At 39.2% G+C, this 25,404-nt stretch overlaps 2 protein-coding genes across 5 annotated transcripts; one reads left to right on the forward strand and one right to left on the reverse strand.

Annotated features, from left to right (window-relative positions):
* Positions 1-1,397: 1,397 nt before the first annotated feature.
* On the forward strand, positions 1,398-13,459 carry dmtf1 (cyclin D binding myb-like transcription factor 1). Of its 2 annotated transcripts, none has more exons than XM_061714160.1 (17): positions 1,398-1,476; positions 3,860-3,978; positions 4,311-4,406; positions 4,707-4,792; positions 5,074-5,185; positions 6,286-6,362; positions 6,460-6,617; positions 6,699-6,731; positions 6,812-6,921; positions 7,028-7,256; positions 8,295-8,446; positions 8,838-9,023; positions 10,366-10,445; positions 10,547-10,705; positions 10,783-10,992; positions 11,421-11,526; positions 12,547-13,459. In XM_061714160.1, exons 2-17 carry the CDS (start codon positions 3,870-3,872, stop codon positions 12,579-12,581), a joined length of 1,938 nt encoding a protein of 645 aa, XP_061570144.1. In that variant the 5' UTR covers positions 1,398-1,476; positions 3,860-3,869; the 3' UTR covers positions 12,582-13,459. The 2 variants fall into 2 exon arrangements, with proteins under 2 accessions (XP_061570144.1, XP_061570143.1); XM_061714159.1 differs by lacking the exon at positions 1,398-1,476 and adding an exon at positions 1,581-1,820.
* Positions 13,258-25,404, reverse strand: tmem243b (transmembrane protein 243, mitochondrial b). 3 transcript variants are annotated; one of them, XM_061714162.1, is made up of 5 exons: positions 25,319-25,404; positions 19,739-19,988; positions 18,769-18,819; positions 17,437-17,541; positions 13,258-15,807 (listed from the first exon to the last, which is right to left on the reverse strand). In XM_061714162.1, the coding sequence occupies exons 2-5, from the start codon at positions 19,814-19,816 to the stop codon at positions 15,688-15,690; spliced, it is 354 nt and encodes a 117-aa protein (XP_061570146.1). In that variant the 5' UTR covers positions 19,817-19,988; positions 25,319-25,404; the 3' UTR covers positions 13,258-15,687. The 3 variants fall into 3 exon arrangements, with proteins under 3 accessions (XP_061570146.1, XP_061570147.1, XP_061570145.1); XM_061714163.1 differs by having other exon boundaries at positions 19,739-19,991; positions 25,319-25,380; XM_061714161.1 differs by having other exon boundaries at positions 19,739-19,991; positions 25,279-25,363.

Raw genomic sequence — 25,404 nt, forward strand, 5'->3', positions numbered from 1 at the left:
CTTGGAGACTTCAACTATTCCTCACTTTCTCTCTGATATATTTTCATTAATTCAGTCATCTATTATGCAGCAATATTATCCTACTTTAGGGATAAATAGAGTATTCGGCTATTAATTTATTATAGTTTTATATTGGGGACAAAGCAAATCTGCATATTATATAAAAAACAGTAACATAGGTAAATATCTTCAAAAGACAATTTAAAAGTAGTATGAGATATCCGGGTGACTAACCGCGCCTTAGTTGCCACTTTGCTTTTATTCTATATCATTGATTTTTACTGTCTGCATTACTTTTATACTTTTATCCTTTTATTTCCTACATTGCTTTTATTCAATATCATTGCACCTAAATGTTTCTATATGATCATTAGAAACATTAGAAACTCTTATTTGTTGTTATTTTTATCTTCTATTTTTTATTTTGTTCTTACCATGTCTATATTTAATTATGTTTTTTACCGCCGTGAAGCACTTTGCTGCCAGTAATACACACTATGATGGTTGTACTATAAACTAGAGCTACTATATGACTCACAGTGCACAACAGTGTGTGTGGTATGACCTACGACTCAGTGCAGTATTTTTACCTTTTTATATTCAACATTGCTTTTATCCTATCCTAGTAATTGTTCAATAAAGGAATTCAGAACTGAATTCTGTCAAAATTATGTATTATATCATTGCACCTACAGGACTGTCTCAGAAAATTTGAATATTGTGATTTTCTGTAATGCAATTACAAAAAAAAAATGTCATACATTATGGATTTATTACAAATCAACTGAAATATTGCAAGCCTTTTATTATTTTAATATTGCTGATCATGGCTTACAGTTTAAGAAAACTCAAATATCCTATCTCAAAAAATTTGAATATTCTGGGAATCTTAATCTTAAACTGTAAGCCATGATCTGCAATATTAAAACAGAATGTATGACATTTTTGTTTTTGTAATTGCATTACAGAAAATAAAGAACTTTATCACAATATTCGAATTTTCTGAGACAGTCCTGTAAATGTTTCGATATGATCATTTTTATCTTTTATTTTTATTTGCTATTATTGTTTATTTCTCTATTTCTCATTGTTCTTAACATGTTTATATTGCTACTGTGAAGCACTTTGAGCTGCAATTCTTGTATGAAAGGTACTATAGAAATAACGTGTATTATTATTATTATTATCATCATCATCATCATCATCATCATCATCATCATCATCATCATTATTATTATTATTATTATTATTATTATTATTATTATTATTATTTATTATTATTATTATTATTATTATTATTATTATAACATTCTTGCGAGTTTTTAATGAGCTTTCGACCAATGTTCACGAGGAATTACCCCCAGTTTACGTATAACCCTCAAATCTGGCAACCCCGCGGCCTTCGGAAGTGGCTGCTCCATCCTGGCACTTTCCTTCATCCTGGTATCTCAAAAGTCCCCGGACCGAAAACAGGAAGTAAGTACCCAAATCAAAAGTAAAAACCACTTTCTGTTTTGCAGCCGGAGCCGGTGTGAGGTGCAGGGGACGCGCCGAGGAGCCAGACCCGCGTGAAACTGCACGTGTTTGCAGAAAGCTTCACCTGCTGCCGAACATGGCGCCGCAGAGGCTTCGGCTCCCGTTTCCTCGCGTAGATTATTGCAGGATGCTGATGTTAGGGTTGATCCAGATGCAGGGAGTTGTGCAGCTGCAGGGACAGCAGGGCGGGGTTCACCTCTGCACATGCACCTGTCTCTGCAGTCTGATGCAGACTGTCTGTGCATCTACATAACACCAGTGTGTTTACCGTCGCCAAACTCCATGTAAAAAAACACTAATTTACACGTTTCTGCTGATTGTTTTACATCATGATCACAAATTATTTTCATTTTAAGTAAAACACGCACAGGGTACCCCAACCTTGAGTTTAGCATGCAATATAACTGGCATATCAAACACATTAATATAAACATTATTACCAGAGAAAAACTGCTTACAAGGTAGAGGGCGCCAGAGAGCTGTTCTGAGATCATAATTGGTTTGGGTTCCAGTAATCAATTAATCAATCAATCAAATTTTATTTGTAAAGCACCTTTCATCCAGGTACATGAAATACAAAGTGCTTAACATTTTGACTGAAAAATAAGCATAATAAATACAAAAATAAAAACTGGGAGACCAATGCACACTGACATACAATATAGTTAATTAAAATGAAATTATTTCAAGAAGTTCAAGAATTAAGACTAAAAGATAATCAGTCCACAACAATAAAATATAATAATAATAAAAACATTACAAGAAATAATAAATAAATAAAAAAATACCTCTAAAAGATGTTAAACAGAATAAAACTATAAAATGTGATGCTACATAAAAGCCAGACCAAAGAAATAAGTATTTAGTCTATCTTTAAAAATGTCCACATTTCCAGTAATGGGGTCATTTCACTCTCAACATCTAATAATGCACACTAAGAATTAGGGCTGGGCGATTTTGGACAAAAATAAAATCCCGATTTTTTTTTTTTCTGAAAACCCGATTTTCGATTTCGATTTCGATTTTTTTGGTAAAACTACAAAAGACAATGGAATAAATTGTTTCAAATATTTTATCTTTATTTTTTAAAGAAAAATAGCAAACAGATTTCCCTATTGGGAATGAAGTGCAATTGAAAGATACTGTAAATCCTCCTTGAGTTTAGTAAAGTGACAACATTTACAATTTTCTTGACCAAACAAAGATGACTAGACGAGCTCTGTCTGTAATGCAGCCAGCTGCAAAAAAGGAAAATCGATTTTCCGATTTTCCTTTTTTTAACATCGATTGTGATTAATAAATCCGATTTAGATTTAAAATCGATTAATTGCACAGCCCTACTAAGAATGGATATCATTGTAGTGATGCATATATAGACTGTATAAGAAGAACTGGAGAACACACTGTGACATCCCCCACTTTTGTGAAGAGCCTAAAGAGTCCGGCTGCTTCTGCTGCTTCAGCCTGACGTAGTGTCGGTGCTAGCAGACTCCTGCTTGGAGAAATCCTGAATTGATCCATGCGTGTGGCAGGGATCAGCCCAGGGATCTTTAAGTTTCCTTCTCAGTTCCTTCAAGTCCAGTCCAGAGCCAGTCACGGTAGTCTGTACAATTAACACATTTTATAGGCACAAAGGATGATTCATTCTTACGATTCGAGTAGAAAAAACCTCTTTAAGGTCAGTGTTAATCTTTTTTGCGCAGAGTCCCACAGTCTGTACATCTGGCTGTTATTTTGCTGCTCTCAGCAGCTTGGGTTTAATCAAGTAGCCGAGGCTGAATATTCTATCATAATTCATACTTTTTTATGCTCTGTCCTCATTAACAGCTCACACACTATACTCAGAAGTTAATACAGTTGTAAAAATTATAATACATTTGCCAATTAAAAGTCCAAACCCTTAATTACAGATACAGTTTTTGCTTTATTGTACTGACAAAAGGGTACAAATTGCTCTTAGGCTCATCCAACTATTTGTGACTGTATACATGCATACAGATTTATTTTCTTCTTTCAGCATAAACATTCTCTTTTATGTGGCATTTCTGTAATTTTAGTTCATATTTAATAAAAAAAAACAACATATATTTATGTGCTGCTTTTTTCTGTTTTACATCATTGCAAATAAAATGCTGTTTCAATCGTTGCCCAGGAATAACAAACGTTTTTTTTTTAGGGGGGGGTTTCTAAGTTGAAAACCAGAATTTCTAGATGCTGCCAATTTGCATTCTTTGCCTCAGCGCTGACGTGCTTTGTCACCTGTTACCGCTGCAGTGACACCTGCGTGAACCAGCAGTCACTTCAGTTTCGCTTCGTTTCTTAGCAGATGCAGGATGAGCTCAGCAACGGAGGACGAAGACGCTGCCACGTTGGAGGGCGTCAAGTCCGTCACGCTCACTCAGGACAGCGATGGGAGCATCATCCTGCACTGTCCCGTCAACGGTAGTAAAGAGACTCACCATATACTCAGAAACATGCTTCATGAAGTATTCTGTCCATTTGCAAATATGGAACATTGTAGTATTTGTTTCTTAAGAATGAAGCTGCTTATTAACGTCAGAGTATGTTTACGTAATAAATCTGCATCCGTAGATGAGAATATTTAGTAATGTTTTTTTAAATGGGCAGGACAACAAGCAGCAGCTCAGGATTCAGCAGATACAGAGGCAGATAGTTTTATACATTTTGTGCAAACTCTGACTATGTTGAACCTGACATGAAGGAAACTGGAACCCAAGAAAGATTATTAACTCAAGCTGCAAATGTGTGTGCAGATGAGGATTCGGAGCCCGTTCAGAAGAAGCTGCGTCTCTCCGGTGAAGGACGAGGAGACTCGGAGACGCCTCAGTTCTCAGTCGTCACTTTACCCAGTGAGCCGTTTAACCTTCCCGTCTCTGACTCCATGAGTTTGTTCAGTGTCGATGTTTTCCTCCTTCTGCCCTGACGGCCCTCAAACTGTCTTTTAACCATCTAAATGGAAGTAAAAATACTGTTTAACAACGTTTTAACACATTTCTGAGCTCCATCTTTTATTATGCTCCTTGATTAAAGAATTTTGTTAAAATGTTGCATTTGGAAATTTAGTCAAACTGAACAAAGAAGTAAATGTAAAGTTACTCATTCATAACTGAGTTAACCCAAAATATTGTGTTTCTGTTCGTCCTCGTCAGTGTCGGAGAATGACGACAACTTCGAGGTGGCGATGGCGGACGCGGCGGGCGGCGACCTCTCCGAGGACGGGGTCACTCAGATTGAGGTGGGTGTGACTCTCCTCCTGATTTTGATTTCCTTCAGACTTTTCTTTGCCGTCACTCCGTCCTTATTCTCAGAAGTTAATCGTACCCACGTCTTGGTCTTGTTTTCTACTAGAAATCTTTTTAATGCGGTAAAGTCGGGTAGATCAGAGACTGCTCGGGGGTTGATGCTAAATGTCAGGAGCAGTTCCAGTAACTTCACCAGTCTGCCTATAAGTTACTGTGGTGATTATTTCTGAAAGTTTCATGAACAGTGTGAAGATGTCTTTTATTTTGTGTGTAGATTCTGCAGCAGGACGAGGATTCTTTGTCACCCAAAGTGAAGACGGAAGTGTCTCCCGTCAGTCAGGCCTGGTTCACCACCAAAGAAGACAAAGACACGCTGGCCAACGAAGGTACGCACTACGCACCACCTCCACTTGCACAAGAGGTGCTAGTTTCCAGCTGGTTTTAAGCCAGTTAAAGGGAAAGTTCAGTTTTTTACAACCTGGACCTTATTTCTGGCATTTTTTATTGTCGTATACTCACCCAGAAAAGTTTGGTGTCATTTGGAGTCCTTCGGAAGATATTAGGAGTTATTTGCGAGCCGCTTCTCCATATAACGGTAGTGAATGGGGGCACAGCGGGGCACAGGCGATGCAGCGTCTAACTCTAAATAACACATTTTTGCCGCGAAACTCGTTTCTTTTATGAATCACTAGATCTGCTTCCAGGACCTGTTGTCTACATCCGGGGCTGTGTGTGTAACAAGGAAATCAGTTTGTAAACAAGACCTCTGACCTGCATGACGTCATCTCTGTGCGCGCATCCCAGACACAGCACTGTGTACAGCTGGAGTTCGCTACTGTTAGTTTACTGTTAGTTATTTGAAACATGTCTGAATATTTGTCAAATTCTGAGGTTGTGGACGACGACTTTGAATATGATGGACGTCCTTACCGTTTTGAGCCAGAGTATACGTTAGCAAAGTCTAGCTGTACCTGTCCGGGATGCGCACACAGAGATGACGTCATGCAGGTCAGAGGTCTTTTATGGTCTATACGACCATAAAAAATGCCAGAAATAAGGTCCAGGTTGTAAAAAACTGAACTTTCCCTTTAAAGGGTGGTTTTAATAAATTATCTAACATTTTTAGTTTTTATCTAGATTCAGACTTGGTTTTGGAGATGTTTCAAGTGTTTAGACCAGATTTGTTTAGACTTGTTTTGCACCTGGAGTTGTAATAGTTGTAAACTTTAGGCATTAATTTGAAAGGTTTTTAATCTGGATTCAATCTGGATTTGGAGGTTGTTTTAAACCAGAAATATGAACTTTATTTTGGATTTGTTTAATTTTTTAACTGAAGCCAGAAAAACTGTGAACTATGGGGTTTAGAGCACATTTACTTGGAGGTTGTTCAGATCACTGTGACAAATGTTTTGTGTAAAAACATGAAGACCAAGTGCAACTTTTCTCCTTTTAACTGACAATAAACTCTGTTTGTTTCATATTTTAGGTCATAAGTGGAAACAGGGCATGTGGTCCAAAGAGGAGATTGACATTCTGATGAGCAACATCGACCGCTACGTGAAGGTACGTCTCTCCTCGTCTCTCCTCGGCGCTGTTTCTCCTCGTCTCTGATTTTACAACATCTGGAGATGTAGAATGTGGTTTTTCTAACTGCGTTCAGGGCCACGGCATTCAAGACCCCGCAGAGGTCATTTTTGAGATGTCCAAAGAGGAGAGGAAGGATTTCTACCGCTCTGTGGCGTTGGGGTTAAACAGACCTCTGTTTGCCGTCTACAGGCGAGTTTTACGGATGTACGACAACCGCAACCATGTGGGCAGGTGAGTCCACCGGGGAGCCGAGCCGCGCACAACATCTGTCAGTCTGATCTGTGATTGGTTCTGTTTGTTTTCCCCAATAAGGTACACTCCTGAGGAGATAGAGAAGCTAAAAGCGTGAGTGAAACATCTTTAGTGAATCATCTGCATTGTTTAGCAGAAGAGCTGCTTCTAGTCTGTTTTGTCGTTTTTTTCAGGTTGAGAGAGAAACACGGGAACGACTGGGCGACGATCGGAGCAGCTCTGGGCCGCAGCGCCTCTTCTGTCAAAGACCGCTGCCGGCTGATGAAGGACACGTGCAACACAGGTGCAGAGGGGTTTACAAACCCTGTTAATCAAGTTTCCAGACAAACACGTTCATCAGAGTAAAAAACATAAACCTTTCATTTCACTCTTGCACATCTGGAAACCAGGTAAATGGAGCGAAGAGGAGGAGAAGCGGCTCGCTGAAGTGGTGTACGAGATGGCGGGGGTGTCGCCGGGGTCGGCGGTCACGGGGGGCGTTTCCTGGGCAACGGTTGCTGAACGGGTTCGCACGCGGTCGGAGAAACAGTGTCGATCTAAATGGCTGAACTACCTGAACTGGAAACACAGCGGAGGAGCGGAGTGGACGAAGGAGGATGACCTGAACCTCGTACGCAGGTACCAAGTGTGTGTGTTTGCAAAACACCTGTAACCAGTACTGGAGTTGAGGGGGGATGAGGGGGGATGAGGGGGGATGGCATCCCCCCTGAAATAAAAACGGTCCAAATCATCCCCATGTAAAACTGCCATCCCCCCTTTCCATCCCTTATGTCATTTCATCAATGAATGTGGTTTTACTGCTATTTCAACATTTAGAGTCATCACCAGAAAAATAACTTATTTGACAATTTTCACCTGTTTCAAGTACCTTTTCACTTGAAATAAGTAGAAAAATCTGCCAGTGGGACAAGATTTATCTTCTCATTACAAGCAAAAAAAATCTTGTTCCACTGGCAGATTTGTCTGCCAGTGGAACAAGATTTTTTGAGTGAAAAGTGAAAATCTACTTGAAACAGGTGAAAATTGTTGTTTTAAGTGTAATAAGATTTTTTTTACTAAAATGAGACATTTTAACAGAAATAGGACAAATATTCTATTTTGAGTTTTTGCAATGATCCATTTTACTTATCCTGTGAAGGACAGAGTCATATTGATAAGTTCAGAAAACTTTTTTTATTGTTGTGTTTTGATGTATTTGATGTAAGTCCAGTGGATATTTAAAGCTTACAGAAGGCTGCATTTAACTGCTGCTATGTCATTCCTGCAGTATTTCTGCAGGTGTTTTGGTCACTGCTATTATTTGTAATATATTATATTATTTGTAATCAGAACAAATTATCTGTCCCCATATGATAAAATCCACCATCCCCCCTGATTGTTTTTTACAACTCGAGTACTGCCTGTAAAGAAGGTGAACCTGTATCGACACTTGCAGTACCGTGCATGACCACTAGAGGCCTGCTCCAAAAATGAGTACGGTAAATCTCCACTGAGCCCCAAGTAAAACGTCCCACTTTGCAACAAAAATAAACAAATTGATGTTGCACTTGGCACTTTCAGAGATATTGACTTCTGAGCTCTGAATAAACACCTAAGAAGCATTATCATTCTTATCATTCTGTTATTTACAAGACCAGCTTTTTTTTGTCTTTCCAGGATTTCTGTCCTGAGAGTGGAGGATGAAAACGACATCAAGTGGGAGGACCTGGCGTGGGGCTGGAGCAGCGTCCGCTCCCCTCAGTGGCTGCGATCCAAGTGGTGGAGCATCAAGAGACAAGTGGCCAATCACAAGGACATCCCCTTCAGCGGTACGCTCCTCGTCACTGACGTAACCACTGCATGTCTCAACCCTCACTATTAAAACACATGTCCACCCAGGAGGAGAAATCTGTCAAATATGTGGTGTAACTCATTTAATTGGTTTTTATTAATTCAATTTAATTGGTGTAGTTTAGTAGTATTTAGTATTCTTTTAGAGCAGTGTTTTGGGGGCTCCAAAGACTGAATGTGGTGATAGATTTATAGTTACAAAGGTGGAGTTGAATTGGTATTTCTTTATCGTAATTTTTATCGTTATCAGGATAAATGTCAGAAATTATCGTGATACATTTTTTAGTCCATACCGCCCACTACTATGTGACACAAACACGCGCAGCAGACGTCAGTGATGTTGACTTGTGTGTGTGTGTGTGTCCACAGTCCTGCTGAAAGGCCTCGAGGAGTTGATGTCGTCCTCACAGACGGGATCTGTGTCTGGGAGTCCCTCCTCTTCTTCGCTGCAGATCCGACTCACTCGGCTGGACGAGAGCAGCGGCAGCCCGGCCTCCAGCTCCGTGGCGGCGCTGCAGATTCCCGTCCAGATCCCGCTGCAGATCACACACCTGGGTGAGGCCTGCCGCGTGTTGATGCTTCCATCACGCGTCCAACGCTGTTCCCGAAACTCACTGACTACGTTTACATGCAGTCAAAATTCGTGTTATTGCTAATATTCGTTTCGTTTAATTATTTATTCAAACAGGTTAAAACAAAAACAAAAAAAAAATAATCAGAATACATAAAATGTATATACCAAAAAAAAAACATGAGCAAAACAAAGCAAATTAAAGAGACAAATCTATATGTAAATAAATATTTCCTGTTTGAAAGGGTGTAAGATGAAGATGAAGTTTCAAAAAACTTTTCTAGTCCTACCACTAATGTTCTGTTTTTACCATTTCTTCATTTCACAGAACTTCTAAAAGAAAAGCATAAAAGAAAAGAAAAAGTGGTTCAGCTGAGCAAGGCACTTTGGTCGTTGGCTGTCAGTTCATGTGTCCATTTCCGTTTTGTATCCATAAAGAGTATTGATTTTAAAGATTCGTTTAAACTTACTTGGTGAATTACACGATTTCATTTCATCTTTACAGTTGTTCCACAGATTAACTCCCTTCACTGATACACAATGGGTTTTGATGTTTGTTCGTACATGCTGTTTTTTAAAATTGCATATTCCCCTGAGATTGTGTTTATGTTCTTTTATTTGAAACAACTTCTGGATGTTTTGTGGCAACTGATGATGATTTGCTTTGTGCATGATTTGTAAAGTTTTGAAGTCGACCAGATCCTTAAATTTACATGCGTGAGCAAACAGGGTTATCTCTGTATACATGGTAATTAATCATTTGGGATATCTGGATCAAACCAGCGACGCGCAGAGAACATCATGATGCAATTCCCATCATTTCCGCTTCTTCTTCCTGTATCCAAATTCAAAACAAATGCTGCTTCGCTCACCTTCTTGTAAATCTCGCTATCCCAGTACTTTCTACCGTCTACAAATGCCAAAATGTTCATATCCTTCATTACATTTATAATATTTTAATGATTAGTCTCCTTCTCACTCCAAAAGTGTGGCGTGGTCTTGCGTTTCTCATGTTTAGAAGTACGTCCTGGACTCAAAAGACCAAGATTCCTTGCGAAAAGAGCATGCACAGAAAACAAATTCATGTTCCGTTTGATTGGGATATCCCGTTAGGCGTTTATATGACCGAATATGGGTTTTAAAAGGAGTAACCCAGGGGTCATATTCGGGTTTTTAAAAAGCCGAATATGAGCAAATTCGGGTTATTCAAAGGGGTTATTGGTGTTTACATGGCTGTGCAAAACCGGGTTATTGCTAATATTCGGGTTTTAAAAGGGTTATTGACTGCATGTAAACGTAGTCACTGTTTCTGTTTTTCTCACGCAGCTTCAGACTCGGCCACAGCCAGCGACACCGACACCATCACTCTGAACACCGGGGCCCTGCAGACCTTCGAGATCCTGCCGGTGAGCGGCACACAACCTAAGAGCGGCGGGCTCTCAGCGGGGACGCCGGCTGCTGAAAGGCTCATAAATACATGACATTCAGACTTTTTCTTTCCCCCCAGTCCTTCCACCTGCAACCCACCGGCACCCCGGGGACCTACTACCTCCAAACCACGTCCAACCAGAGCCTACCCATAAGCTTGAGCAACAACAGCACGGTTACCCTGACGACAGGCTCCTCGCCCTCCTCACATGAACACATCATCCTCCACAGCCTGTCGGTGGGTGTTCCTCCTCTCCAGTATCCTGGTCTCCACGGTTCCTGTTTTCACGTGTGTTTGTGTTCTTTCCCCTCCAGACGGACAGCCTCTGCTCCAGTGACGGCGTCATCATCCAGACCGTCTCGTCTGACTCCGCCTCCTCAGACTCGCTCAGCCAACCGCAGCTGGTTGTGGAGACGGAGGGGCGGAGTCAGGAGGAAAGTCTCGATGTCTCGGGTCTGCTGGAGGGTCCGGGAAGAGTTGCCACGGAAACTCAGGAGCCAATGACAGAGGGTTTCACTGACAAGGTAGAAATTCGAAAATGTTTATCCTCAAATGAAAATAGAGATGATCAATCTGGCATGAATATGTGTATTTTTACTCATTTGAACAATAGTTGATTAACAGTATGGAGGATTTTTTGTGCCAAAATTAAATAAATAAATACATCATTAATTAATTAAAATGAAAATGAAATATATCATTAATTAATTAAATGTGTCATTAATTAATTAAAATCAGAATGAAATATGTCAATTAAAATACAATTCATTTTAAGTAAAAAAATATATTTATTATTTCAGCATTTAATTAATTAATGACACATTTAATTAATTAATTAATGATATATTTCATTCCCATTTTAATTAATGATGTATTTGTTTATTTAATTTTGGCACAAAAAATCCTCCATATAACAGTTTTCCACATATCTAAATATATATTTGTGTCTCAGGGGCTGAGCTCCCCCACTGTGGAGGGTCCTGTGGTGCATTCTGGGATACAATCTGGCAGCGCCGTGCTTATTGTGTCTCCTTCCAACATCAGCAGCACGCTGACGGGTAAGATACAATCCTGAGGTGTGCAGCTGTTACACCTGACCAGCAGGAAACTGGTCATGGTATCAACTAGGGCTGGGGATCGATTCAAATGTCAAGAATCGATTCGATTGCGATTCTTCAGAATCGATTATCAAGATTTGATCCGATTCGATTCCGATATTGATTTGGGTTAGTGTTATTAAAACTGTTTTTTTAGCTGTTGCATGAATGATATGACTGTAGTTATGCAAAATATTACTACTAGTATTATATTGAGATTAAACAGCAAGTATTGGCAGCTAATGATGCTGTAAGGACCAATCACCTCCCAGAATGCTGATATAACTGCTTTCAGAAACATTGTGGGTCAGAATTATCAAACAGATCCAGGGCAGCAAACAGAGACGGATGAAATCGGTTTCTTTTTTTTTTTTTTTCCCACATTCCGTTTTTATTTGTTCCATTTTCGGTCTATTTTGGTTTTTATTTTTGAGCATTTGGTTTATTGCATTTTTTGCAAATGTAACCCCAAGACAGTATATAAAGTAATGAAATATAGACAATTTATTTAATTATAACCCTTTAATGTTTTCATACCTTTAAACATATTTAAAGGCAAAAACATGGCACCAGTTATTCTCGTGTCCAACAAAACATTCCTTTTTTGGGGATAGACATATGAATCGATTTTTAGGAATTAATATGAGAACCGATTTAGAATTGGGAAATCGATTTTTTCAACACAGGCCTAGTATCAACTTTAATCCAGAAAGTGGACTTGTGTGTGAGGCTTCCACATTCTAGATGTAAGGAGTTTATTGCAAAAATAATTTACTTGTGTTGTGACTGTATTGTCAGGTGTTATAGTTCATATAATGGGATAAAAAACAACATAAAACCCTATAATGTTGCGTTTAAGGGTTTCTGCTGCCATCTAGTCGCATAAATGTTTTTGCAGATGTACATAGCAGAAAAAAAGCCTCTTTTAGAATATCATAACTCGACCCACAAACGTAAAGATCCATTTCTTTCTGTCCTTAGATCCCATCTTGGAGAACCAGGAAGGCTCTGACTGACCAGGGAGAACCGCAAGATGACGCAGGATGTGTGTCAAACTATGAATTAAAGTCTCCAACTCCTGCTGGAACCAGGACACGAGCGCTTTGGGAACAGACTCAGGTGGTTATGTGTCTGCGAAGCATCCGACGCTTCCACTGAACCCCTGGATGAAATGTGAACGCAGCTTGTGGAGAACCGAGGTTGTGACGGACGGACCTGACACTTGATGTTTTCTTGTGGACTACATGAAGACGGACATGTCACAGCTTCCTCCTAATGCACAGAGACGAAGCCAAGATAAGGTAGACAGGAGCTCACTAGCAGCTTGACTTTACAGTCTTGGACATGATGAAGACAGAGAGAAGTACCGCGGCAGCTTGAATGCAAATAATACAGAAAATAAAGATCTGTTTTTATGTAAAGTTAAATGTGGAAACATGTGATTTTTAAAAAGAAAAGTGCTTGTTACATCTAAATTGTCCATGATCATGGTTTATTAGTTTCTTTTTCAAAACCATTAACCCCCTTCAGATTTCTGCAGACTGCAGCTGCTTCAGGTTTTAAAAGAAACAACAGAGCTAAACAGTATAAAATTGCAGAAAACTAGAAAAAAAATAATAAACTTAAAGCAAACATTCAGTCTGTTTTAAGTATTCGCTGAACTGAAGTCGAGTGAAGGAAGTGAGGATGTGGTCAGGGTGCACAATTATATTTATTTCCATAAAACATTAAATGAAAAAGAGACATGGCCTCGACAATCCTGCAGCGTGGACATGTTGGCTCTTCTGCTGGACGTTTCTTCACCTTCTTTACAGTTCAAGTCAGAAATGCTGCATATTTATTGCAGGTCAAACAACAATAGGACAACAAAGCAAACAGAAGTTCTTTCCAATGTCCAAAGCTACAACTCACCCAATGTCTTTATTTGTGATTATTTTTTTGCTTAACAAAAATACCAAAGTCAACGGGTAGATCCTGTTAAGTTCTGCTTACCATCTTCTGTGTCAGAGCTCCAGTTTAGCTGCATAAACTTCATTATTTTCCTGTGTTTAGACCGCTGCTGTGATTAAAAGCCGATTTATTCCCTGGCGGAGAATATTTCCAGAGAAAAGCGGGATTTCCTCCTGTTTCTTGAACGCAGCGTGGGTTTTGGCTTTTGTTGAGCGTGGATCAGCAGCAGAGTTTGAGGACTGATCTACAGACACCAGCCTGACTGGAGAACTCCGGGATTTGGTTACACAGCATTTAATTCACAAATCTCAAATCAACGTACTCTTTAAGCGGCACTGAGGAAGTTTAAGTAATGGAACCTTCAGCTCGCTCACTGGACACGTTTATTTATGTTCTACATTTCATAGTAGCTTCTTCACTTTGTCCAGGTGGTACAAAAACCCTTTACATTCTGTTCTCATTCACCCACTCACTCAAACATACAAACTGTGCTTTGTATTTTAAATATTATCCCTCACTAAACATGTCAGATTAGATCAGATCACGTCAGGATCCTTCCCAACAACATTTTGACACATGGCAGGGTTTAAGTCTATTCATCTATTAGGTGCACACTGGGAACGTGAAGTTCATTTTACAGGTTTCTAGTTCATAGTCTGGTTTATTTGTGTCACTTCATTATTTATGAAATACAAATCTTCTCCACATGAACAAACTTGAATTTCTGAGGCAGAATCGTGAAGATGACAAACTTGATTTACAAGTTAAAACTTTTATACTCAGATCTGTCCATTTTCCAACTGCTTGGCTGGGATCATTTACTTTTTGTTAATTTAATCTGAGGATATAACCATCATTTATAAATCCAAATCACAAACATGCATAAAAATAATGCTGTGTGATCAAATAGTGGGTCTGCAGTGATCCCAACTTTTTCTTCTTCATTCTTTCCCACTAAAGCAGTGCCACTGTGTACTAACACAACCAGACACTCTTAATTCTTTAAATACCTTCAAATCAAACTTAAAGCTACAAGCGCAGCTCAGAGGGATTAATAGTGCAACATTTCAATGGCAGATACATTTCTAAAGCGCTCCATCGTTTTCATTGGTGCCACAGCTGGCCTGAACAGTCAAGTGCGTGTATGGCTTTGACACGAGTATAAAGTCAACTGTGCTTAGTGCAAGAATTGGCAGTCAGTATAATCCGGCATTAAAAACTAATTAAAAAAAAAAAAAAATAGAAAAGACTCTGAGGGATGCAGTTTGTAATTAATTAAAACTGAAGCAGCAGCAAAGGGAAGAAAAACAAACTGTTGCATTTCTCTGCAACGGAATCCTGATATCATTCATGTGCATCATCTATTGGATGGATTGAATTGAACAGTCTACACCTGCAGCCAGTGTGAAGGAAAAATACAGCCTGTTATCTCTGCATTACTAAGAACTAAATGCATCCTTCTTTCTGCAGAATGCATTTCTGTGATTTGTTATGTTTATTACTAAACATGATGTGACTCATTTAAATACCCTGATGTCAGCTGTAGCTCTGCGAGGCCACTGTCCATATATTCAGAGAACACAGTTGACATTTGATCCCCCACCTGATTCTGACGTTAATCCCACCTGATTCACACTTTACTTGACTTCTGAGGGGATAAGATGAAAATAAAACCCTTCCCTCAGCTTTCCTCGTAACTGCAGTTGTTTGAACATGTACATATATTTAATTATAGTAAATGCAAACCATAATCAGATCAAAGGCAGATTTTTCCTTCAACACCTGCTTCATCACCTCCTCACGTTTCCTTCCAAGTGCTTCAGGAAGTGGCTGGAATGGTGATTGTCGATGATTGTTTACATGTAAACGCACCCGTTTGTCTCAAACTTGGTCTCCAGGCAGCTTTATGGCCCCTCATGATTCCTGCTGTGACCTGGCGTGTCCACAGTGTTTGCATATATTTGCACCAGTCAGTTGTCAGAGTTGTCAGAGTTCCCCCCACATGAACCTTGAACGTGCAGCTGATTTTTAGTCCCAGCATCCTCTGCAGCTTCAAGTTAGTGTGTCAACTTTCTTTCGTTACAATTTTTCTGGTCCTGCAACTCTTCCGCTGCTGTCCAATGAGTCCATCCATTGTTCCCGCGTCCTGCTCCTCTTCTTCCTCTGCGGACTTTACCTGACATCGAAGAAGTAGAGGTTGGCACACAGACACAGCAGCACGATGGACGCCAGCATGTAGTAGATCAGCTTCCTGAATTTAGGCTCCAGGTCACCCTGCCGGTACCAGTAGATCTGAGGGAGAGACATTGGAGACACTTTAGTGGTGGGATAGCTGTACAAGTGCCATCCCACTATCATTTTTAATCTGACTTGCATGCTGACCTTTTTTACTCTGAAGACAAAAATATCACACAGATGTGCGCAGAAACGCCTTGTGGCTCTCACAGTGGTAAAAGACAATTCATCAAGATTTTCTCTTTAAATAGAGGCAGTTTAAGGACAAAGTTTAAAGGAGCATGAGGCTCCTTTTAAGAAATGAGACTCTAGCGCCACCCTTCACCACGACGGCCGTTGGGGGTACTGCAGCCAACAGTGAAGCCGGCACGGGAGAACGGGGAGAAGGTGCATGCAGCGTCATGTGACGTCACATCCGCAGGACAGCGCGGGAAATTCGGCCCCACAATTGCAGCACATTTTGCAGCACACAGCCTGTTCAAGGCAACGGAGAGATACGCTAGAGGACTCATTCTTTTTGGTTTGGAACGCTTCATCTGACATTATTACTAATGAATTTTTTTCATAAATCCTGCCTCAATCCTGCCTCATGCTCCTTTAAGTGAATTTTCAGTCTGGGCCACACAAATCGCACTTTAGATCACCATGGAAACCATTCACTGCTACTCAGATCTCCATCAGGTCTATTCACATACATTCTCACATTCTTAGGTAGTAATAAAACGTGACCAGAGAAGCAGTAACAACCACACCCTAATTTCTCCGGAACTTGCTTAGATGGATGAATTTAATTTTCCTGGTCACAACATCTTCGGAAAAACAATGGAACGGTTTATTGACAGTCATGACGAAAGGGTTACAGCTTATTACAATTTTTCAGTTGAACTGCAGTCAGCTGATATTTGTACAACTACGACTGAAATGACCGGCTGGCCATCACGAGTTTGCTGTACTTGTTAAAGGTCCAGTGTATAAGATGAGCCAACATGTCGCAGCATAACAGTGAACAGGGGACGAAAGCGTGTGAATGAAAAATGAAGCAGCAGAAATAGATTCAGAGATAAATCATCATTTGTAGGACTCCATTCTTGATGAAAAAGGAAAACCGCCATTTATCACTTCAGAGAAGTTGCCTACAACTGGAGGTAATTAAATCTAAAATAATGAAAACAAGTTGTAGAAAAAAATCATATAAATTAATGAAGGCGATAAACTCTAATTAGATTTGATCAATGTATTATTGGATTAGGGCTCTGAATTTAAATTAATCAGTCCTCCAGCTGACATGTAACATTTACATTTCCTTCCCACAAGAAACAAGAACTGTTTTGTCTTTCTGCTCTCATCAACTGAAGACACAGATCTTATCTGCCTCCACAAACCGTTCTCTCTGTAAGTTTGGAGTCAAAGGATCAGACTGAAGTTGATTCTGGCTTTTATTTAAAAGAGGAAAATAATTTTTAAATAAATCAAATTATTGGGTAAAATAATAAGTGAATTTTTCAATTTACATGTATCACTCTTTTTACTTTTCATTATATTGTTATTATTAGGATTTGTTTCAAGGCAACAATCTCACAAATAAAATCTTGAAATATGGATTCCTCTCTTTTGGCTGTAAGAAACCATCTACAACGTTTGAGATTGTGTATACTGTGTGTGAGTGTGTGTGAGTGTGTGATTTACCAGCACTAATGTTGATCCACATGCTAACAGGATGCACGCACCAAAGAAGATGTTCAACGGCCGTGGAGGCAACGAGGGGAACACGAACGAGCCAATCACAGTCAGCTGGAAAACAAAGAAACACAAACATCTGCTGAGCTGATTAGTTAAGATGTAGAGTACCATCTATATCTTATAGACTAACTTTATTTAATGGGAACAAAAGCAAAGTTCCAGCTTGAAGCTTCATCATGTAACCTCAGGAAGTACAAACAGCTCAACTTGGAAGCGGTAACAACAGTGGAGTCTCCGTTTCAGGTGCAAACACTTATTCGCATGACGGCTTGTCCGTACTGTTTGGAGACTTAAAGGCTCCAAATATCAGTTTTAACCATTCAAGACTATACAGAACAATACAGTTTATTTCAGTCAGTGGAAGCAAACATTAAGTGCTTTCTCCACAGAGTTGTAATGCAAGTCCGTAGATTAAGCAGCTTTTGTTTGCTGTGAGTCTCATGTGATCTGATGAAGTGTGAACAAGGAAGTACGGCCTGATCAGAGTCCGAGACCAATCTAACATGTCTTTGCATGTCATGTGAGCGATACATGTCACACTGCTGCATCGCTGCATTTTTGTGATGCATGCTGGGAAATGACACTGGCTGCCAGGAACCATGCTGATTATTATTATTATTATTATTATTCTCAGCTCATTTATTAAAGTCTTTGTAGACTTTGCGATAAACCACCTTTGCGAATCTGATTCTCACGGTGACAGGATACAGTCACTCCTGCTCTTGCCGTCTTTTGTGTTTCACATATAATAACATATAGTTTTGGACAGCTCCCATAATCATTGGATGTCATAGAAAAAGTGTCTTTGCTTTAGGATTCAACTTCAGATCCATTTTCTGATTAGATAAAAGCAGTTTCTGAACACAGTACTGTGATGCTGAGGACAAACTAATAAAAAATACAAAAGAGCATCAGAGAATTTGAGGAGTTACAAGGAGAAGCTTATAAATTGAAGAAAATGTATGGATTTTTTCACAGGGAAGGCCAGAGATGATGAGGGTTTAAAAGTGTGTATCCTGTGTAGTTTGGAAGTATATTTATTGATGCAAATTTATTTGAGAATAATCAAGTTAAAGCAGTAGGCTGATGAAAGAAACTTGAATATTTTCTTTGCGATTACTCAAAATGGTACAAAAAGTCCATAACCCTTTTATTCTGGTGCCACATTTCTAATGCTGTGTGAAAGTACCACCGCACGTCTTCCTGTTTCCTGAGCGGCAGCTCTTTTCAGGTCAATATAACTTCAGCAGGTCATCAACAACCCTGCTGTGTACTTACGAGAACGACCACAGAAGTGAATCCTCCCACCGCCATGTTGATGATTCGGTCCTGCAGCAAAGATAAGTTTAATGCATCAGATTTTCTTCTCATCTCCTGATACAACCTGACACAAACAGAGCAGAATTCAACTCAGGATACAATTCATGTTCTATCAGTGGTTTTTATTTATCCATCTGTTAACTTCATTGAATATTCTTCATATAATCTATTGTAAAACTCTTTAAAGTGACTTTAATGCTCCTGTTAAGTAAGATTCAGCATAACTATATAATCAGGATGACGTTGGGCCTACAAATGTGAAATGCAGACACTGGCAGACAGCTGTAGTACAGCATGTTCCTTATTTGTCTATATACAGTAGTTAAGAACCAACACTGGCCATTATCATACTGACAGCTGATGTCTACTGCTAACAGGCCTAAAATATCTCATCTCCATGAGACACAGTGTGTTATTATTCTGCAAAAACTTCAGAATGCTTCAGTTACCCTTTGATGGAGGCAGATTTAAAGCTGGTTCAAAGCCAGCGCCTGATCTTGAGGAAGTCGCCTTGCAACAGCTTTAGTGCCAACTCTTAGTTTGGAAAGCTGGCTCCAGATAAGCGCCAGCTCTCTGCTGATATAGATCCAAGAACACCTTCTGTCTGAGGCTGGGGGTGGAGTTATAGTAACTTTAAAAAAACAGAGCTTCAGCATGGACATTGGGTCACAGCAGCTAAACAGGAGATCAGTATTCCACTCATTTGCCTCATGTTTAAGATTTTTTGATATCTATTCTCATTTTTTTAAATGCTGCCTTATGTGTTGTACAGGGCAGATTTCACTTTTACGAACTTTAACTGTTTATAATGCAGTAACGTTTCATATTACATCAACCATGGTGCTGCTGCACATCGTCAGAGAAACCACTGACAAGGAAGGTCGTTTAAAGTATCAGTTCAGCTACAGACACTTCCTGCAGTTCCTACCCGAGCCGAGGTCTCCCCGAAGAGAGGTCTGTTGTCCAGACCACTGGTGCCGTACGTCCTGGTGCCGAAGTCGTCCATGGCGACCGCAGCGGACACTCAGAACCCACTGGTTACGTCTCAGCAGTGCTGCTTCACTCCAGACCAGGGGTGCATGTCGCTGTACAGCATCGGGGAGGTGGTGAGTGTTAGCAGCCTGGGAGGAACATGACAGAGGGTGGACAGTTCCGGCCAGCCAGGTGCTTTACTTCATCTGCTAGACAAAAAGAGGTTTTACACCTTGCGTTAAAACTACACAAACAAATTTTCAACAGAATCAAGCTCAAATTAGAAAAAAAACTAATTCTCTATTACAGCTAGCCTTAGCTGTGCTTTCAGATAATACTGCTTTGGGGAAAAACAGAATCACCATTAAGACGAGTTATGCAGTTCACATTAACTCACGGCATATTATAAGCTTTCCTCAAACCTGCCTTCTGTGTCTGGATGAGTTCCTAATGGCTACATGAGTATTTGTCACAGTGTGCCACAATAGTTTAACTTTGACCGCACATTTTGCTGAACGAAAAGTTTAAAATGAAATCATTTCTGGGTCCAACAGTCTCGAAGGCCCATAAGTCTTATGTAAACAGTTCTTTTACATATAATCCTGACACCCTCACCTGTCACCAATTAATCTACTGGCTGTAGAATCATCCAAAACAATGTTGGTTGTATATTCTGTACATTTTTCTGGATTGTTTTTGCATCTCTCCCAGCTTGTGTTTCTGCATCAAATTCTATATTTGTTTAGGTGTTTTAATGATATATATATATATATATATATATATATATATATATATATATATATATATATATATATATAAGCTGTGTCTGTTTAATTAATATTCTGTATTTAAACTATATTTTATTTTTTGCTACATATCCAAATATTCACAGATGTGAACAGAACCTTTTCTGCCAACACTGTCCAGTGTTTGACTGAAGACATAACGTTAGTTCTGTTTTGGTTTTAATTTTAAATGATCATCTTTAGGGCTGCGGTGAAGTTCTTGAAGCTTTTGGTTCAGCAGCAGTAAAACTCCTCTCAGTATGATACCTGGTGATTGTGTTTTTGACACAGGAAGGACGTGTTTTTCTCCCGGTGGTGGTCAGCTGCAGCAGACAAACAGAAACGCTAGAAAGCAGATTTAACTGCACTTTTTTCTGCCTCACTTCCTCTATCTTTGGGGGAGATAAAAAAAAAAAAAGAAAAAAAACCAACACAGTCAGTCCCATCTGCTTAGTAAAAGGTGTCGACAGATGACAGATGGAAGAGGAAGCTCAAATCAGAGCGACTTTCTTCACACTGATTCAGCCCTCAGAGAGCAGTCTGTGGGCCCAAACACTTGTCACAAGTAGCTGAACTGCAGGTTTCATTTAGTTAATGTTCATATTTTTGAAAGGAAACATGTCCACAACACACCATGTATTCACAAGGCCCCAACTCATTTAACCTTCACTTTATGTGTTAATTCAAATAAAACAACATCAACGCTTTTGAAATGAAGATGGATAAGGCAACATTTTGTTTCAGGTGACTCTAATCTGACTTCATTTCTTAGTTTTATGTATAATCCTCTTCCTGGAAATGTAATTACAAGTTTGGATTGGTTTCATCAAAAATTCAGACAAAAATCCCCAACCGTTCCTACATTTACATCTTCCACAGTGAGGATTTTTCTCTCATTATTACTTTTCTCTCTTTATAATACAATATTTTTATAGCACCCAAAAAGCAGGATTATTAAAAGTGTATGCACCGGAACCCATGAACATTTTAACAGACGTGTGATGTGGGCCCAGCACTTGTTTGCAGCCGACTTGTCTCATTTAAAACGTGGTATTTGTACAGTTTTGAAGATTCCAACCCCTCGTTTTTGGCTATATTATAAATGATTTGATTGATGGTGGATATATGGGTCAAAGTAAATGCTTAAATGTGTAAAATAACAGCTCTTTTGTTGAATCAAACTCTTAACAAATATCACAATTTCATTTGAGGTGTTCTCATGAGCTTTGAAGGACTTTTTCCTTATTTTAGCTTTTCTTTTTAGGGGTTGCTACTACAACATCAATTTCCATCTTATCCATCCATCCTATCCTGCATCTCCCTCTGTCACACCAAACAACTGCATCTCCTGTTTCACCGCATCCAGAAATATCCTCTTTGGTCTTCTTCCTCTTTTTCATCTGCATCCCAGCTCCAGCATCCTTCTTCCACTGTTCTTCCTTTTAACGTGTCCAAACCATTTCAATCTAGCTTCTCTTACTTCATCTAAGTCTGACATTCCTCTGATGTGCTCACTCTTTATCTATCCATCTTCATCACTCCCAAAGAAAATCTTAACATCTTCATCTCTGCCACCTCAAACTTTGCTTCCCGTCTCTTAGCTATAATCCAATTTATATCCCGTAACTCTAGTTCAAGGGAGGGGTAGTGATGTCCTAATTCACTTCTAAATGAATGGAAGGGCTAAGACGAAGCGCTATAGAGCCCTCCGAATTGAGATTTTTCAGGACCACATTTCAAATGTACATGGAAAACATATGCAACACGCCCTCGCAAAGAAACACAATAATCGTACTATTTTCAGTATTAATAAGTATAATCAATGGCGACAACCATAGAGTCATGTTACATTCATTGTTGTGCCAAGAAATGTGTGGACTGAGTGTAAATAATACTAATAATTACATCATATGTACTGATTTGCTCCGAAGTTTTGCACATATCTTGTCTAATTGTATATCTCTTACATCTTACAATATGCAGTCAGTTGTAGTAATTGATCCACCAGCCTTCTATGGTATCAAAGAAATCTGATTTCTACCCGTTTCCACTGAAAAATGCAGGACTACAAGTAAATATTAACATGTTTGACGTCAGCATTTTGGAACTTGTTTTCACTCGTCATGTGTATCATCTGCTCAAGATGACAGATGACGCAAAACCAAGTCATTGGGATGTCCCATTTCTTGGGGCAATGTTTAAGCCCTCCCCCTCAGCCCTCTGTTTATAATCGTAAAATGGAAATTTGAGGCTTTATCAAGCATTATTTCAAAACACAGCCAGACCAAATAGAAGCATTTTTCACTTTGTATAAAGAGAAGAAAGGAAAACATTATGGCTTATGTTGGCATTAAATACCTATATCAATATAGTGCTAATGCACCTGAAGGCACCACTGAATCTTGACCGTCTCAGAGACTGATGGAATCATATAGAAGACACGCCACTACACGCATGAGGAAATCCTTCTCTCGCAACTCAGTTTCACAAAGACAGCTGTGATCGTCTTTGCCTATCTGGGTGAGGAGGTAGCAGGAAGGGAAATAAAACCATTGCAGAGCTTTCTCAGCAGAAACACACACACACGCACACTGGAAAACAAGAGTGTCATTATAAACTGGAATAAACCTGGCCTAAAGCTACATTCCTCTACAGCCTTGTGATTCACCAGGCTCCTTAAAACAAGCCCACAGCTTAAAGGAGCTAACAAGAAAAATATCTGGTTCACATGTGCTCACAATAAACTCTGGACACTGGCTTCGAACAAAACAACGAGGAGTTTTACAAGACAAAGGTCCATAATGTATGAATGTGACCGGCCTGAACAGAAGAACTAAATCCAACATCCCACGGGTCAAACAGACCAAAAAAGGTCATGACATCAACTCAAATTGTGGAATACTACAGTCCATGTTTGTTATCTGAAATGAAAGAAACTGTCATAACTGTCATCAGATGGAGTAAGGGTGGTATTACTGAGCTGTTGATTTGTAAATGAATAAATCTGTCAATGATGATATATTGCAAAATAATATGGCTGTGTGTGTGTGTGTGTGTGTGTGTGTGTGTGTGTGTGTGTGTGTGTGTGTGTGTGTGTGTGTGTGTGTGTGTGTGTGTGTGTGTGTGTGTGTGTGTGTGTGTGTGTGTGTGTGTGTGTACAAGAAGTTGCAACATTAAACAACTAGATAAGTGAGAATGTTTTAGATTTGTTTCTGTACAAAGTGAATGTAAAGACACAAAACCAGCAAGGCTTGAAATGTACAGGACTGTCTCAGAAAATTAGAATATTGTGATAAAGTTCTTTATTTTCTGTAATGCAATTAAAAAAAACAAAAATGTCATACATTCTGGATTCATTACAAATCAACTGAAATATTGCAAGCCTTTTATTATTTTAAAATTGCTGATTATGGCTTACAGTTTAAGATTAAGATTCCCAGAATATTCTAATTTTTTGAGATAGGATATTTGAGTTTTTTTAAACTGTAAGCCATGATCAGCAATATTAAAATAATAAAAGGCTTGCAATATTTCAGTTGATTTTTAATGAATCCAGAATGTATGACATTTTTGAATTACAGAAAATAAAGGACTTTATCACAATATTCTAATTTTCTGAGACAGTCCTGTAAACAAATGATGTCTTCTTCTTCTAAGGATTGCTACTCAGGTTAAGACAGCAGTCACTGAAACAGCTGTGAAATATCTACACAGTGGCGTCAATTCAGTCTAAACTAAGGTATGGCAAGGTTACGAGTCACAGAACTTAACTAGAGTATCAATCAACACGTCCAGCAAATACTCATCACAGAAGTCTGCTATGTAGCTTATCTGTGTGGTCAAGAAAATTGGAACTTTTTCAAATGCAGTCTCGCTTACCAGGAATATTTGTCTTATTTCTAGTTAAAATGTCTCATTTTTAGTCAAAAAATCTCATAAAATCTCTTAAAACAAGAGTCATGACCAGAAAAATAACTTGTTATTTGACCATTTTCACCCGTTTCAAGTAGATTTTCACTTGAAATAAGTAGAAAAATCTGCCAGTGGGACAAGATTTATCTTCTCATTACAAGCAAAACATCTTTTTCCACTTATTTTAAGCGAAAATCTACTTGAAACAGGTGAAAATTGATGTTTTTGAGTCTTGTCTTAAATGTAATGAGATTTTTTTTAACTAAAAATTAGACATTTTAACTAGAAATAAGACAAATATTCTTGTTAACTAGTGAAATCGATCATGTTGTTGTGATTTGCAATTACAATTTACAATTACAATTTACAATTCACTAAAACCAGCCACCAAAACGGTCCTTATCTCTCAGTTTGAATGAATAAAACACAAATTGTGCGCTGTGGTTGCAGTATATTCAAACTGAAGGACAAAAACCTGCCGACTTTACTCTCAGATTCACGTCAGCCAGGAGTTTATATACATTTAAAGCACCTTGTCAGGCTGTGTGGCTTAAAAACACCTTTAAATGTACAGAAACCGCTCGGTAGACATTTAAAGTGAACTCACTTCAAGTGAACGAACCATTTAAACGTTGCTTGGAAGATATGAGCTGTCGTTATCTGGCAACCCCGTTAAAATGTAGAAACTCTTGAATAAGAACATTAGCTTCTTCCCGGGGCTTTAACCTTTACTGGGCCGACTCAGCTAGCGGAGCTAAGCTAAACCTCCAACACCTCTCGACGAGACACGGATATTCACCAAAAATGCTGCCAAAGCTGGCCGTTTCTGCCACATTTACCTGGCCCGCAGTTCCCGAGAGGACTCCATTAGAAACCACCATGACTGCAGCCCGGCAGGAGAGTGGAGCCGGGGAGACGGTTAAAG

The sequence above is a fragment of the Cololabis saira genome, chromosome 23 (assembly GCF_033807715.1).
Source record: "Cololabis saira isolate AMF1-May2022 chromosome 23, fColSai1.1, whole genome shotgun sequence".
NCBI classification, from domain to species: domain Eukaryota; kingdom Metazoa; phylum Chordata; class Actinopteri; order Beloniformes; family Belonidae; genus Cololabis; species Cololabis saira.